At 40.6% G+C, this 17,488-nt stretch overlaps 2 protein-coding genes across 3 annotated transcripts in view; both read left to right on the plus strand.

The window, feature by feature from the left end:
- Positions 1 to 526: 526 nt before the first annotated feature.
- LOC306703635 (CASP8 and FADD-like apoptosis regulator) lies at positions 527 to 5,557 on the plus strand. The gene is made up of 10 exons (XM_079169647.1): positions 527 to 698; positions 789 to 1,191; positions 1,278 to 1,383; positions 1,545 to 1,680; positions 2,451 to 2,500; positions 2,589 to 2,658; positions 2,795 to 2,832; positions 2,942 to 3,020; positions 3,508 to 4,012; positions 4,098 to 5,557. Exons 2-10 carry the CDS (start codon positions 896 to 898, stop codon positions 4,225 to 4,227), a joined length of 1,410 nt encoding a protein of 469 aa, XP_079025773.1. The 5' UTR covers positions 527 to 698; positions 789 to 895; the 3' UTR covers positions 4,228 to 5,557.
- Positions 5,558 to 6,278: 721 nt separating this feature from the next.
- dip2a (disco-interacting protein 2 homolog A) overlaps positions 6,279 to 17,488 on the plus strand; it is a 72,371-nt gene continuing 61,161 nt past the window's right edge. For both annotated transcript variants that reach the window (XM_079170405.1, XM_079170404.1), the window contains exon 1: positions 6,279 to 6,758. In XM_079170405.1, coding sequence (XP_079026531.1) covers positions 6,635 to 6,758 — 124 coding nt within the window. In that variant the 5' untranslated portion in view covers positions 6,279 to 6,634. The remainder of the gene's footprint in view (positions 6,759 to 17,488) is intronic.

Genomic DNA, 17,488 nt, shown 5'->3' on the forward strand with positions numbered 1-17,488 from the left:
ATTTGTTAATAAAGATTACAAAACAGCCTGCTTTAAAATATTACTTTGTGCCACTTTCTAATATGGCACCCTTTATAAAGGTTAACTGGATCTAACGGGTTTATTTATGGTTTACTAATACTGTACAGATCATTAATAAGCCATTAATACGAACAAATATTGGGTTGCCAGGTTGTGAAAAATTACACTGCTGGTGTTTATCTTTTCTATTTGGTAATAAAGTTTAAAATATGGGTTTCTCACTCTTCGGTAAGCCATCATATATGCAGTTATACATCTTAATAAGTTAGTAATCCATCAAGTCTGTAGTTGTAAGTGTTATTACATTTTCATTAAATGGATTTTGTTCTGCAGCGCCGCATGTGCCTTTAAGGATATTTATTTATTATCAAAGCAGTGCCGCCTTTTTTACTTTCACTTTCAATCTGTTGTCTTTGTCGCTTGTGGCGTTTTTCAAAAAACTGCAAGAATTACGGTAGGCCTATTATCCTACACCTATCGCGTAATCAGGAGTGCAGATGCATCGATGGTTTTCAGTATCTCGGCGCAAGTATCAAGGGAAAAGGGGCATTTCTATCTGGTCTACAAAAAAGTAGGGTACTTCCCCACAAGCGTTTCAAGTGCGTCATCCATTGTAATTTCTGTCATACTTTTCGGAAATTCCTCAGTTCCTCTATTGACAGATTTCGACGGATGAGGTATTGTTACGTCGTTCATCGATCTTTTCAGATTGTTATATTTGAATGAATGATTTATTCGGAACTAACACTGTATTTAATCTTCTCCAGTTTAAGGCGTTCCGGTCCCGCTTGGCGAATTGCTATTAGTTGATCACTATATCGGTCTTCGTTGCTGTTAAAGATCACCAGCCCTCGCTCTTCTTCCACAAAAGACGATGGCTCTGCCGGACCAACTTCATCTTCAGGCCATCAATCAGACAGCAGAGGCTCTGAGCAGCTGTGAACGCAGGAGGCTCTTCTACCTGTGTGACATCCTGGACACGGACAACAGCGTGGCGTGTGTGAAGGACATGCTGAAATCTAAAGTGATGTGCCACGAGATGGGTCACCTGTTTCTGACGGAGCTGATGCTGCAATTGAGTCGTTTCGATATCCTGAGGAAGGTGTTTAAAACCAACAAGGACGAGGTGGAGAACGCCCTGAAACAGAGGAGGGTTCTGCCAAGATTCAGGTGAGAGGTGTATACCTTATCGAGGTGTGTAAAGTCATTAATGTTACATTCCAAGGATAACGTAAACGTGATTTCCCTCCCTGTAGAGTATTGATGGCTAATCTAAATGAGGATATGGACAGTGAAGATCTGAACAATATTAAGTACTTGTTGAGCAGCACGTTGCCCCGTGAGAAGATGGAAAAAGCACAGGTGACAATGAATTAAGTTTTGTTTTCACTTACTGAATTTCACATTCTTGTGAGTGTGGGAGGGGAGTTTTGGTGGGTCATCACTTTACAGAAAAAGGTCAAATATGCATACGACAGTCATTCTAACAGAGTGAATCAACTTTCCCCTCTCTCCTTTGACAGAGTTTCCTGGATGTGATCATTGAACTAGAGAAGCTGGATATAGTTTCACCGGAAAGAGTCGACTTTGTAGAAGAATGTTTTAAAAACATTGGCAGGGTCGACCTCGCCAAAAAAGTTACTGCATACAAGATGCCAGGTGAGGATGTCCCTTTTACATTTCATTAAGAGTTTGTGATTTGGGAACAAGAAAATCCATCTTGACAAAATGTGAAAAGGAAAACTGTGTTGTAACATGTATTCTGTGTGTTTCCTGTGAAGAATGGAACATTCTACACATATTTGAAACAGGAAAATGCTGAAAACTGGAACTGAAAATGAATATTTGTGTGTCTCTCATACCACTGAAATGTTCCATGGTGCTTATGAAGAAGAAAAACAGACTTTTTGGAAGTGTCAAAGAAAAGATATAGTTTCTAAACCACAGAAAAGAAAGTAAAAACATGTTTTACACAGAACAGAAACCGAATATAAAAGCTGACAATACAACACATTGTGTTCTAAGTGAACATACATTGTCCAGACTGTATTCTGACAATGCAAAAGTAAAAAATGTATAAAAAAAATTATTTATTACATATAGTATAGCATAAAACAAAATACATCTCATGTTCTGTTTCATTTAACCCAAAGCAGACAAAGCTTATCTTGTTCATTGATACCAGTGTAACATCCATAATACTGTTAACTTGACTCAGTTGGACTCACAGATATATTTTTCTTTCGGACACATTACATTTTACATCATTTTCAGAACTAAACTTTGTATTTATCAAACCAAATGTTAAAAGTTTGGGCTTTTGGCTTTCTAAAAAGTGGATTTATGTGAAAGAACAATTACTAAGTACTTTGAATTATACTTTGTTCTGTATTTGTATTCACTTGTGTTTCCGTCCAAACCTTTCACAGTGGTAACATCTGGAGGACATTCATCTCTACAGCAAAGACACAGAGCTCCTGTAAGTAGTGTATGAAACTTAGTCAACATTTGACATTTATTCTCTCTATTATACAACTAATGCTTTTGAAAAAACGTCTTCTCTTTAGTGTCCATTCCCCGCTCCAAATGGTTCCCATTCTCTGCAGCAAACAAGACAAGCACAGCCCCGCCACATCGGTAAGACAGCCTGCGTATTAGCAAACGATAGCAACTTTAAAAGATGTGTAATTGCCAGAGATAAAGGAAAATACCTTTTGTCTCTCATTGTATTTCACTTTGATATTCATAACACCGTATGACTCTTTGTCACCAGCCACAGAAAACATACCATTGCCTGTATACAGAGAGCAGGTAAGGTCTTCACTCATTATTGGTACAGCTTTTCCCCCTATATGTATGAGTGTGTTTAATTAGTAAAGTACATTTATGAAACTTGTTTGCTTGCTCCTTTGCATTACAGAGTCAACTGGATTGTTACAGATTTAACACTAATCCCAGAGGAGTGTGTGTTATCATAGACTGCGTGGGTAATGACGGAGGTGAGACACAAAACACTTTGTACCTATAAGTCCAGTGCTGGAATACATATTCATATACTCATATTTTCAATGTAAAAGTACTCCATTACAAGTGAAAGGCATGCATTTAAAAGCCTGCTGAAGTAAAAATACAAAAGTATCATCACCAAAAGGTACATAAAGTTACTTAAAACTACTTTATTTGCTAGATTAGTTTTAAACCGGGGGTCGGCCTTTCTATAGGGTCACGAGATAAAGCTTACGGGTCATGCAATGCTTAAAGGTAGTGTTGGTTTTTGAAATGTTCATTAAAGCCTGACAGCAATCAATGAATCAAATGTGATGACTCTTAATTTGAGTGTTGTTTCATGTGATAGTAAACTGAATATCGTTGGGTTGCGTCTGTAGCAGCCCTGGTCTGATAGTGTTTTTTTCCATCTATCTTTTGAGAGACTTATTATCAAGAAAAAAAGTTAAATTGTGTTTCACCTCTCCTTTACTCACTCAGACATGTTGGAGCAGACATTTAAGGCTCTTCACTTCAACGTGTTCCTCTACAAATGGCTGTGTGTGGCCGACACTCTCTCAGTTCTCAGAGGGATATTCGGACAGAGGGAGAACCTTGAATGCGACAGCTTTGTCTGCTGCATCATTAGCCGCGGTATAGCGAACCATATCCTGGGTACGGACGCGTACGGCGCAGGTTTACATCTGAACGCTGTCAGACGTCTTTTCAATGCTGACGAATGCCCCATGCTGGCTGGCAAGCCCAAACTCTTCTTCATCCAGAGGTACAGCGTCCCAGAGATTCCGCCCCGTGCCAGGACGGAGCACCGGGATGAGGATCTGGAGACAGACGGCTGTGATGGGCTGTCCAGATGTGCTTTCATCCCTACAGATGCAGATGTGTTCTGGAGTCACTGCTGGACAGATGAATGTCAACTGGAGCAAGGACACCATCGCTCCATTTACCTGAAGGCTCTGACAGACACTTTGTGCAAAGGTCAAAGGAGGTACAGGCAAACACTCTTTAACACTTTAGCATTAGACGGTTTTCATGTACGCCTTAAGACTAAACAGATGTTTGTGTTCTGACAGGAAAACACATCTGGTTGATGTTCATACCGAGGTGAATGGAGCCATCTTTGAACACAACAAGAGGAATGCTGGAGCGCACTACCACATCGATCTGAAACATACTTTAAGGAAAGATCTTTACTTACAATAGAGGATTAATCTTCATCACTTTCACTAAACCCTCAAAACGGTCAGCCACATATTAATATAGCATATTCCTTGCTTCAGAAGAACCCTTTTTTTTTTACTGTGAATGCAGGGACACCTGCTGGTTGAAGGAACTTAAAACACTTTTACACTTTTGTTTTTGTAGGTTGTTTTGATGTGTATTTATTTCATGTTTAAAAGTGATTTCTTATATAACAATAGTGTCAATTCATGCAATTTTCTTCCCTCACACAGTGCAGCTAAAACCGGTTTGTAGTGCCTTTTTTAATTTAATATAATCAGAGATGGGCAAAAATACATCAAAATGTATTTTGATACAAAATACAAAATACCCCAAATAAATGTATTACAACAAAATACAAAATACAAAATACTGGTGCCAGAAAATGTAACAAAATACATGTATTTTGTATTTAAAATATAGGAAATACTTTTTTCTGGATTTTCTGTTTACTCACAATTTGGTATAGCAGAGCATTCAGGTTTGGGCTATAATGTACACAAAGCTCTAGTGAACCCCACAAACAGGAAGAACAGTCAAAGAATGTCAGTGTAACTAAGCAAAGCTATTGAAAGACAACAACTTGATTATGTATATATATATTTTTTTATTAATGGGACTTAACAGCCCATAAACTTTGGTTTGTATCAACAAGAAAATATTCATCACATATGACATACAAGCTCCCAATCTCCCTCTTCCTATAGCTAGCTACTCGACTGATAAGCTAACTTGCTAAACTGGCTGTGCACTAGCCTAGACAGCATGCTAGCGTCATTAGCATGTTAGCATCGATCGCTAGCTTGATATTATAACCATCACCATGTATATACAATAGGCTATGTAGCCAGACCCAGACATAAGTTATACATCAAGCTAGTTGACATCTGTCACACTCAGATACAATATTTAACTTGACAGATAATCCGTTGAACTTGAAGATCTGAAGACTGAACTCGTGAACTATTTTTTGATTCTGGAGAAAGTATTTTGAGTATTTTAAATACAAAATTACTCCACTCTAAAGTATTTTGTTACAAATTACGTTAGCTTTTTAATCGGCCCTATCAAATACAAATGACAAAATACTCAAAAGTAATTGAAATACGTATTTCAAATACAAGTAATAGAAATACTGCCCATCTCTGAATATAATACTAAATATCTTTTGTAGAATTGTGATAATAATTAGTTGATTGAAGGACATTTTTTTTTTATCTATTACTGTTATGATATCTATTGTTACCTTTAATATATTTTTTGTATTTATCGTATTTTTTAATGTTTGTCTAGGTTTTGTCTTTTTGAAAAACATGCAGTAGAAAAGTGCAATGTATAAAAAGTTGTCAAAATGATACATATATACATATATATATACATATATATATATACGTATATATATATATATATGTATATATATATATGTATATATATATATATATATATATATATATATATATGTGTGTTTGGGGTTTGGTTATTTCTGTTTGCGAAATTAAAATGAAGTTAAAGACCATTGATTGAAATATAATGACCAATATGTTGATGTCACATGATGTTCAGTGTCGCTTCATTTTAGTTCAGGAGTAGTTCCGATTATCAGTTAAGATAAACTCAAACACGAATAGAAGTGAACATATAAACTACACAAGAGCAGTACAAAATCACTATGTGACAGTTGTGTAATGACTAGTAGTATAGTAGTGATTCTCTGTATAAATATATAAATATAATGTATATAATGTTGTAAAACAATATAACATGTGAACATAATATAGTATGGCATATAAAGACATCCAAGAAAATACCAAATACAACAACAACAACAAAAATACACCACACATTTTCAATTATAGCCTCCAATACTTCCGTGTCATGCAGCATTGTGATTGCGACAATAGGAGGCAGGCAAGTTACACGAGGAGACAAGCACACAAGCGGGGGCTCGTGAACGCGCACGATCGGGGCCGCTGTTGCTATGATGCAATGGCGACTGCGCCGTGGGAAGCGAGCGAGGAGTTGAATGAGTTCCCTCCACAGTTGAAGTGAAGCAGCAGCCTGCCGATCAGCCAGGACGCCGTCAGCGCCGAGGCACGGACAGCGGACACGGAGACACTGGCAGTGTCCCCCGTCCTACCACACTACATGGAAACACGCAGCCAGGTGTGTCCGCTAGCCGCACAGCTGGCCGTGTCATGCACGTAGGAGACGTTTCTCACACATCTGTACGACGTTGCAGCGAGACGAGCACCAACACCCTGTTTTGCCCTCGGTAGCCGAAACCAAGTGAGGAGGGGTTGTTGTTATTATTATTATTGTGTTGTTGCATTGTCCTCATCACCGGCGACTCGCTGGACCTATCCGTGCTTTTTGACATTTTTTTTTTACCATGGCTGAGAGAACCTCAACCGGGCTGCTTACGATGATGTTGGAGCCCACGCCGGCTGTCGCTATGACCCTACCGGCGGAGGTCCGGGAGAAGCTGGCGGAGCTGGAGCTGGAGCTCTCTGAGGGTAAGTTGACAACAACATGTACACAAACTACCGCACCGTGTGGCCACTGGATCCTGTTTTTTTTTTATCCCAGAGGGGGCTTTAAACATGGTTCATGCACATGACAGCTATCAGAACCACCGCCCTTTCTCTTGGCTTTGTGGCTCATGTTTGAAAACATTGCCAGCATCACCAAAGCCTCTCTGCTCTTATCACTCATACCCAAAACTGAACTTCTGCTGTAGTTTTCTCCTCGAGTTTGTTACCTACTGCAGCCCAGGGAGGTCTCTAAACTAAACACACTAGTTAAGAGGTGGCTCTGTTTGGCTTTTCACCTCTAATGAAGACCAGATGTTCCTATTGTCCTGGAACTAGATTAGACTCCAAATACCATATTTGATCAGATGGCTATCTGAGCGGAGTCAGCTGACACACCCATGCTGCTGTTATGGCTCTGTTTTTCACAGAAGTTGCGTTTGTCCTTATTTGAAGTTAATAAAATAGGGAAGTTAAGTAATTAACTAATTGGTAACTAATACTAATCCACATATTACCAACGGCCATTCTCATCTTGTGTTAACCGGTGACCTATAAAGGTTTCTCTGAGGGAAGAATGTTGCTTTGCTTTATAGGCTTTAGGTTTTAATGTGAATGAATATTAGGATTCTTATGAAGTTTTTCGAGGAATGTTGCTGGTATTGCTCACCTGTACACTTGTTTGCGTGCGTACCTCTATGCTGAGCATAACTTAGTACTTATGGTTGGACTTGCTCCACTTATTTATGTAAGAAACAGAACGGTCCATTCAAACATGTCCCTTAAGTATCATACTTACCTGCTGCTAATAATAACCAGACATCATAACATGTGCCTGTACAAAGTCCTGAATGTTTACTGATATGATTTATTACCTAATCACTTCCCTTCACATCTGCTTTAAGGACAAATGTCACTGACACTTCTACTGGGTGTAGCGCTTATGTAGCTAAATGTATTAAACATGTCTACTTTGACTTTACATTTTTGTGTAGTCTCTCAGCGCTGTACAGTCAATAATGAAAAGCGTGATTGTTTGTCACAAAGCTTCTTTGTTTGTTAGATGAGACTCATTATTTAACTGCTCCTTTTATATGAGCGGTACTCACATGGTCAAATCTGCTGAGCTGTGATACAAATCATAATTACTGATCTGATTAGATTTGAGATTTGACCCCCAGGGTGTGACCCTGTATTTCTTGCCAACCCTGGAGAAAAAATGTTCTCTCATTCTTTCTCCGTGTTAGCTGTGTGCAGTAGCCCCCACACCAGGGTTAGGAATAGACCAAAGGTGCACGCTTTGATAAGCACATTAACTGCCACTGAGGCCCCTAATGGGATAGACATGTTTTCAGGAGCGGCAACCAAATAAATCTATATCTGTCCAGTTTCCTCTTCCTGCTCTCCACATCCTCACATGCTGCCACATCCTGCCATGTTGGAGCTCTGATAGCCGTATCTCCCCGACTCTGTTGTCTTCTGCTTCTCCGTCGTGAGTTTTCTTCCGCTGATATATTGTCTCTCACCTTCACTGCCTCGTTCCATGACTCCCCAACTCCACATTTCCTCCATTTTCTCCCCGATCAAAGAAGAAAAAAAGTCCTTCTCTTTCGGGGTAAAATGAAATCAACCTCCCTTTCTCTCTGTTAAATCCCATCCCCGTACGCTGCTGTGAACTCTTCACCTCGCGATGGTGCCCTTTGGTTGCCTCCCCGTTACATCCTGTCTCCCTGAAAGAATAGACGACTCGTTTTATTGGAAGGAGATGAGAGCCTGTGGATCCCGCAGGTTTTCAATCCGTCTCACTGAGCTTCGGCTTTTAGGGATTTAAAGCCAGGCATGTCTGCGTCACCCTAAGTGACACATCTCCCGGCTTGAGAGTGCCAGTAGGTGTGTGTCAGTGTGCAGGAACCCTGTATTATTCATGAAGTTGAATAGATGTGTCATGTATGTTTACTTTAGCTGTTTAAGCAGCAGCAGCCATTGGAATAACTTGAGTTTGAGACGATCCAGCAGCTCAGCTAGTTTATATTCCAGCGTCAGCAGTTTTGGGCTGCTGATGAGTGAAATCAACAAATCTGTGCACTCTTATTGTGGTTATAATACGTGCTGCTTCCTCTAGAGATGCATTTATTTTCAATTTATCCTGCTCTGGTTTTATTTCGGAGTAAACACGTGTCTTAAAATGTTTAGATTACTTCACTCTGCTGTCGCTAGATGAGTTGTGATGGTAATGAGAACCCATTTGTTATAACCTGTACATGCAGGCCAAGTTATGTCACTTAAAATGTGCATTTGTGTTTTTTATTTGCACCTTCACTCAATGCATCTCTTTTATTCAGTGTGTCTGTGTTCAATAATATGAAAAGCACTTTGCTGTGGACGCTTGAGGCCTGCCTCGTGAAGCAGGATTACTAAATAATCTGGATACCTTCACTGATTTAAACCTGAAATCGCTTTAAATGTGGAAAATGGACTTAATGTAAGTAAAAGAGCTTTTCTAGGTTTAAAGTTCTGCTTTGAATCTTTACTATTCCTCCATAACATTAAATATTCATAACCAAAGAAGCAACAATCAAAGTAAAAAGGCATTATTTATTCAAGCAATGGTTTGACATTATGGGAAATGTGCTTTGCTAGCTTTCTTCGGCTCACTTCGGGTTTTGTACGGATTAAACAAAATATAGCATAATAATTAGTGAGCTTTTAGAGGTGCAAGTAGTTTAACGTTGACTCCTTTGTGCAGAGCAAGGCTAGCTTTTCCCCCACATGTTTCCAGTCTTTGTGCCACACTAAGCAAACATATCTGCTGTACTGGGCACAGTGTATGAGTGATGTCAATCTTCTAATTCAATTCTTGGACAGAAAGCAGATTTTTGTATTTCCCCAAATTTGGAACATTCCTTCAAGTGTTAAAAATGTAGCCAATCTGCTTCATCGGGACCATGCGGGTGTGGTTTGATCAGAATTAATTGACAGTAACCAAACGGCCCACCAACTGTCATCAGATTTTGAATCAGGTGTTGCCAACTCCTGATTGGTGCTCAGACATGTGTGTGACATCACCTCTTTCTATTTCAGCTCCGCCCACAATGCAGAAATCTCTCATGTCAAGCAACCAAAACTTTAAATTGTGTATTCATGTCGAACTCTCCCACTCAGTAGAAGCTGATTGAGAAAGTGTGCTTTTTTTTACACCTTTAATCGGTTATCCAGCTGGCTTGGTAATTCTGCTTTGTAAGACAATTTCCAGTTGGTGTGGTTCAGGAGGGAGAGCGGTTGGTCATTGATCACAAGGTTGGCAGTTTGATCCCTGGCTCCTCCTGTCTGCTTGTCGAAGTGTCCTTGAGCAAGACACTGAACCCCAAGTTGCTTGGGCCTTGCAAATTGTTATGCGCTAAGGTAGAAAAGCACTATTTAAATGCTGCCCATTTAACATTTGCTTTTCCCCAAAAAATTGCCACTATACTAAAATCCCCTCCTACCAAATTCTACACATCACAGTTATTGGAGAGGACATGTGGTTTCTCTCAGCTGACCTGGATGCATATGAGTGGTCAAAAGATGGGGCGTAAAGGAGGGCAAGAAGATGGATGATCCCCATTATCTCCTGCAGAGAGTAAAGAGGGAGAGATGTGTCTGCTGAGTAATTCATAGACTCACTCTTTTCCATTCCCTGGGTTTTCTTCCCTCCTCCTTTGTTTGCTCTCTAAACCCTCTGATTACAAAGTCATTTTTAGTCCAGTGCTGGTGTTTGCTGGGAAACTGCCAAACCCCTGGTTGGTCATTGCTCTTGTTTTGCCTGCTCCCATTCAGCAAACATTTACAGAGGAGCAGTGCAGGTTCTTTTGGGGTAGTTTAAGTGGTGCCTGGCTTGTTTATGGTTGTTTATTTTCATAGAAAGAAAATGATTTGCTGCAGGTTTGAGGTGTTTGAAAGAAGATCCAGCAGCATAAATGTGGCTACTTTGTTTGACAAATCTTCTGCAAATGCATCATGAGAATCGTCTTTATTGTAAGTGAGATTATCCGGACAGTTTGTTTAATGGTAGACACTGTTTTCATTTGTTCTTACTCTTCTTAATCTATATCCTAGTATCTGCTTGTGCAATTACCCAAGTTCCCCATGGAAATCATTTCAGTTCCACCTCAACTAATCACTTAGATAAGGTGAAACTTTACGCGACGTACACTTGGAGGTAAAGAGGTCTGTCAGGTGCTGGTGGTAACGAGATGGTGATGGTCTGCACTACTTGTATTTGCAGGGAGAGCTGTTTCACCAAACAAGCGCTCTTAATTTCTCCCTAATCTGAAATTACAAGACTGCAATACACCATGTGAATTAGACCGGCAGAGAGGTTAAATCAAATCTAAAAGTTAATGTGTGTCAGAAAGAGGAAGCAAAAACAAAATGAGTCAGAAAAAAACAGTAAGTTGTCGTTGTGTGAAACCTTTTCAATTTGACACATGATGATTTTTCATATACGTTGGTATGAGTTTCTCATTAGTTGTAGTTAACAGTAGATCCACGTTTATATGACCCGAGGCTCCCAGCTTCGCCATTTCCGCTGCTGATCATTTTTGCATAACAAGTTGGCAGCTGTCTGAGACTTCTACGACTACAGGACCTTTAGCCTCATCTCATTTTGTAACTCATACCACAATAAGTGAAACAGAATTCCCCATCCATTTATTGATATGCCATTTACTGTATAGTCCAATTCCCAACATGCATGAACATTAATGACATATTTTACCCAGATCCTTAAGTAACAATTATATTGGCCTGTTATACAATCAGGCCACGGTCATAGACCTGTGTACAAGGTGGGGTTAGCGGATAGCTTTGGTGGCCGGAGTTTCATGAAACCTCTTTTTGGAAAGTATGAGTGTACAGGAAACCCAAGCGAGTTGGACTACAGAGTTTATTGAGGAGACACCACACAGTGCAGAGAACCACGGCTTTCTGGTCCTGACTCATTCCTCTCTGTGGTGTCTTACTCCCACCACCAACTCAATGAAGAAAGCACATCCACTGGGCTCACCCTGTGAGTTCAGGCCATTGTTATGCAAAACCAAGCATTTGATGAATGTAGAATCACATTCTGTATTAAGAGCTTTGAGAACATGCAGGATTTAGGACGATTACTGAAGGGACTTTGTACTTTGGCTGCTGGGTAGCTCTGTAATAGGATCCAAAAGAGAAGAATGTTGAGTCTTGGAGCGAGCGAGCTAGCTGGCTGCTGTGGCTGCTGTAAAGTCCAGTTCGGAGATAAAGAGGCAGCTATGCCGTGCCCCTGCCACAGTGGAGGATAGAACGGGGAGGGTCATAAATATTTCAAGGTTGTGCCTCAGAACAGAGCAGAGCTTCAGATTCTTGTGCTGCTCTCGTATGCTTCTGCCTGTATACGAGAGTCCGTGCACATGGAAGTGTGTGCGTGTTTGGTCCATTTACTTTTTGCTTGTGGATTGTTAAAGTGCTCCCTTCGAACCACAGAGCTGTTTCATTTTAGCCACAATTATCCACATCACCAGGTATTGTCCTGGCGGTTCCACTACTTTTTTGGGGCTCTGGGTCCTGCCTGTTTGTTTTCTTTAGAGTGCTCTTCGACATCCTGTCTCTGTCGTTATGGGAGCCATGAATATTTAATAGAATGGGATTGGAATATGTAGAAATATGTCTGTTCTCTCTTTGTTTATTTATTGTGGATGAGTCTACAGAGTGATATTTCTTTTGGTATCCCTGTGGCATTTCTCACTGGAATTTAAGGTTTTCAATATTGGTTATTATTATCAATTGATCTATTGTTTTAACCCATTAAGTATTTAATAATGCCACAATCTTGTCAGCAAACCCAAAGGTTTTCACGCAACAGAATGCATCTTATTTTCGAAGCAGTAAATATTTGCCACCATATTTTTATTTGACAAATGACGTTATCGTGATCGTAAAGGTTGTTGGGCTCACAGGGTTTTTAAAGTTTGTTCTGAAACTTGAAATACAAAAAGTTTTCCTCTCTGTGGGCATGCCAAAAATATGACATTCCATTCGCTCTCAATTGACTCAACCATAAAGTGACTTGCTGGTGCTATTTCAGCAGTGTTTATCGCATATAGCGTTTTATTGCTGTCGCACAAATCGCTGCACAATTTGATTACACTGCCACACTCCGACAGTCACCAGTGACAAACAGCAGCATTTCCCAATGTACTGTGTAGGAAAGAACAAAAGGTAAAAGTGCCAGTGAAAGAGTATCCTACACTTACTATCAGTGAAGCTCGATCGACATCTAGTACATTGAATCGGACTCTGGTCGGACATGGACCTGTGTTTACGGTCAAAGACGGCTAGCTGAAAGAAAGCTAAATCAACTGCACATCATTTGTTCCAATATTTCATAGATAAATGCAGCGCCATAATCTTTAAGGACATCAAGCGCTGAAAATGCATGCTGGCTAAATGGGTAGCTAACAATCCTTCAGCTGGTTCCTCCAAAATCACTGCTGACTAAACACTTTATCAAAGCTTCCGTCAGTATTCTATCAAAGCCCCAGATCGTAGACTCTGTCTTTGCATTAGCCAACACCCAATACTTGGCTCCTACTGTATAATACTGTATGTCTCTCTGCATTTTCTGTTGTCATAAGTCTCCTGCAGTTGAGTTCCCTTGACCTTTTTAAAATCAGATGGCTGTACAGAACCAGGAAGTTTGTCTTTTTAAAGCCAGCCAGAGACTCGGCCCTTTGATAAGACAGCAGTAGAAAGATAGTGCCAGCCTCCTGCCAGGCCACCATACTGTCCATCCTGCTACAGAGAGACCAACCATGTGATTGTCCAGAAGGTGCATGCGGTAGCACTCAACCAGAGATTGCTTTTTAAATGAATAAAGGGGTGAGCACCATTTCGCACAACTTTTCAAATATTTCCTGTTTCAGAATTATTTTTTGTTGTCACAATGCATGCCAGGTACTATGCCCTATGGTGACAGCGTATGTGTCCTTGCTGCAAGAGAGGTGTCAGATGCAGTGGAGAGCAGTGCAGTGCAGCGGGCACTGACGCAGGGAGATCTGCTGACCAAACAAAGCTGCATGTCCCACTTCAAGGACACATTGCAGAATCCACTCTGCTCTATGCGCTGCATTCTTCTGCCCAGTAAGGCTTTATGTTCTGCCTCCATTAGCTTTCTGGTGTAAATTCTTTGCTGTCCATTCTCCTACCAGTGAGTGTGTGTCTTTCATCCCTCACCCTCTCTGTGCCCATCTGATAGAGACAGAGGCTTAGCATTAGAGTTTGATGCCAGTAATGGAGCCCCCCTCCAGTTAACACCATATGGAGCTTTTTCCTATCTTTATTCAAGAGCATGGTCTTTCAGTCTGAGATGAGATGACTCATTGGTTTAATGCTCAGATTCTGTAATGCTTTCCCTCCATAATAACCCTGTCATCACACTAACATATCTCCTGCTCTCAGATTATTCCTCCTTCCTTTTTTGCGCGATAGCCATGACAAAATTTCCCAACCAATAAAATGCTAGCTGTAGTTTTGACCAATGAAAAGATCAATGACTACAATGATACAATGACTATTTTAAAGGACACCATTACATTTTTTTTTTTTGTTGTACGCTGACATGGATGCTTAGAATCAACCACGTCATCTCGCTTGTTAACAGCGGCACACAGAGAGCGAGCCATTAACTTCCTGATGCTAGCTGAAACCAAGGTGGTAACCACCTGCGAAGGCAACTGCAACAAGACCTGGATCGATTCATTGGACAACACCTGGCATTTTTATTGGTTGGAGAATTATGACAGGGGTTATTGTAAAAAGAAGAGGAGAAATCTGAGAGCAGACAGGAATGCAGAAAAGCAGCCTGAGTGTGAGGACGAGGGCTGAGACTGTAGCACAGGAAATCTTCGCAAGCAACAACATATCTGAGTGCAAGCATACATTATAAGCAGACTCAGACCAAATCCAAGCGCAAGCAGGGGCTATTTGAGTGTGAGCATAGGGTTTTGAGGGAAAGCATTTAAAAATCTGAAATCAATGAGTCTCAAATCGAAAGACAATGCTCTTGAATATAGCAAGAAAAAAAAGCTCCATAACACCAGAGCTCAATCTGTCCACTCTGATCCAATCACAGTAAACCACACAGTCAGAGTCCTCCACAGATAGCTGAATTCTCTCTAAATGCTGTGAATTACACACCTCCAAAAGATAAAGAATTGTACAGCAGTCTTTTCAAGGTGCTGACTGAGGGTATAAGGTCAGTGAGCTGTTCAGAGAGCCTTTATACTCTTACTCAAAGTTTTTTAGAGCCCAAGGTAAAACTAAATTGAGTCCTTCTTTACATTTCTCATTTCTTTCCTCGATCTCAACTTTTCTAAATGTAATATTTAATTTTTGCGTTTAGCGATGAACCATGTTACACTTTGCCAAACAGCCGAGCCACACTGGAAGCACGCCCGTATGCCCTTTCCCACATTCACTCTGTGGCATTAATGGAATAGGCCTACATTGCCTTGACTCTCGCAAAAGAGTGTCATATGGCAGAGCTGGTGTTGTGTCTTCCTGTACTGTTCATGTCATAATAAAAGATTTAGTGATAATATTACAACCTCTTAAACCATCAAGCTGCTCCTACTGGTTTTACTTCCTTTTGTATTGACTCCCTATTCACACAATACCTCAGGTTTATAAAAAAGGCCGCAAATGGGGAAAACAACTCAAGAGGCATCACAGAAGCTCTTGATTCTCTATCAAATGATCTGCTGTGCCTTGACAGGGAGTGTTGATGATGGTGCTGTTTAGAATCCCAGTTAAACAGGCTGCCAATGACAGGAGCTGGCAGTGTTTAATTAAAATAAGCGCTGATAATTCATTCCAGAGAGGTGGTGAAAAGTAAATATGTTCTGGTCAGTGGCATCATCACCTATTAGCTTCTCTTAACCTTCTCTGGCCCGGGTGCTAGCAGAGGTCAGCCTGCACAGTACGACGGGACCGCGCAGTCTCTGAACTGAGCTCCATCAACAGCTGACCAACATGCAGCATCAGTGAAAGTGAATAGGAAGCACTACGAAGGGGAGCTTTTTGAGAAACCCAGTTGGTTCATTCTTGCTCCTTTTACTTAACTTTTTATTTGCCAGGAAATGTGTAATGTCTGTTGCCAAGAGTGATGCCCATTCACATTGCTCTGACTATTTTTTAGGAGATATCTGAGAAGACCATGAACAAGTTTTGAATCCATGTCGAGGCTTCCTCAGGTGTGATGTGCAGATCAGAGACAAACAGAGCCCTTTGTAACAGCAGCAGGCTGCATTGTGAGCCTTCCTGGTGGAAAACAAACAGACAGAAAATGTCTGGAATGTGCTGTGTGACCTATCAACTTCACCATGATGAGAGGGGTTTCCAAATCCCCATCACTGCTGGAGGGCACGCCTACACACAACAAACAGGCACACAGCATAGCAGGTTGTCCCAGCCTTTTTAAAAGAACAAGGCCAAGTTGCCCCCCCCTCCTCTTTCCCTTAGGTGTCCCTGTAGAATACAGGAGGGAAGGAATAAAATAAAACTATGTACGTTTTTTTTTTTCTTTCTTTTTTATTGTGGGGCTGAAGCCAGGCTTTTTTTAGATCTAAAACCTAAGTTAGCTCACATACCAGAACATGTGTTGTGCCTGTGTGCTCCAAGCAAGCATACAGTTTTAGGCAAGCTATGCTGCTGTTGCTGCTCTCCAGAGACTTTTCCAAGTGTGCTATTCGAAGTGTACCTGTATAGCCAGAAAGACGGCAGGGCAAGTCAGGACTGTATTTAAAGCTCCTAAGGCATAACTGACAAAGTGGGGAGTCTCTTTCTGCATTTAACAAACTGTTACTAACTAATGTCTGTAAGTCAAACGTTGCAAATCATCTCGATAAACATCCAAGCTGTTTTTCATGCAGTTCCTGTTGCTGCATATATGTGAGAGCTACGTGTGCATTCAAAGCCACGCAGATTTGAGAGAGAAATAGAGCGAGATAGATGGAGTTGTAACTGAGTGCATGTATGATAAATTGTGATTGAATATAAATGAATATGAATGTATGCACCTCAGCCATGAAATAACACAATCAAAGGTTGAGACTGCCATGAAGAACTAGCGCCTCACCTCTTTTGATGATTTTGTCTTTGATTTGTGACTTGATCATAGCACGGTTGCAGGTTTTACTGAGCAGGTTAGTGTTAGTCCACATGGCGTCTGAGTACCCTTCAGCCTTTCTCTCATATTCTTTGTATTCGTCTGTAATTATGAAGAGATAACTAAAACACATCTTTTTTTTTTTTTTTACCTGAAACCTGCTTTCATAGTCAGGTAGGACTGACTATCCAAGGAGATTGCATCCTTGTGTCCATTCCTGTGTACCAATGCATGTATGTGGTCTGAAGTAATGACTGTAATGTTTTCTCTGGCACTAGACCACTAACACACCAGATGTTTTCACCGATATGGAGTTCAGAGAGGGCTCTAGACTGCAGCTGGAGATTTTCTGAACCAGTTGCATCTAACTTAGCTCTGAAATTTGAGTTACGTTAATTCATGGCCATGTAACATGGGTGATTAGCTTTATCCAAAATGACCTCCCTAACACTAGGGCAGCTAGTAAACCTTGATAATCTGTAGCGATCTGTGTACAGTATTTGGCTTATGAATACTTTGATGAAATACTCCCCTTTGT

This window comes from Pholis gunnellus, assembly GCF_910591455.1.
Source record: "Pholis gunnellus genome assembly, chromosome: 12".
Taxonomy (NCBI): domain Eukaryota; kingdom Metazoa; phylum Chordata; class Actinopteri; order Perciformes; family Pholidae; genus Pholis; species Pholis gunnellus.

Bases quoted from the DNA above. Each gene is read 5' to 3' on its own strand.
- LOC306703635 (XM_079169647.1), top strand. From the start codon at position 896: ATGGCTCTGCCGGACCAACTTCATCTTCAGGCCATCAATCAGACAGCA. The intron at 1,384-1,544 runs GTGACAATGAAT...CTCCTTTGACAG, and splicing joins AGAAGATGGAAAAAGCACAG to AGTTTCCTGGATGTGATCAT. The intron at 2,833-2,941 runs GTAAGGTCTTCA...TTTGCATTACAG, and splicing joins TGCCTGTATACAGAGAGCAG to AGTCAACTGGATTGTTACAG.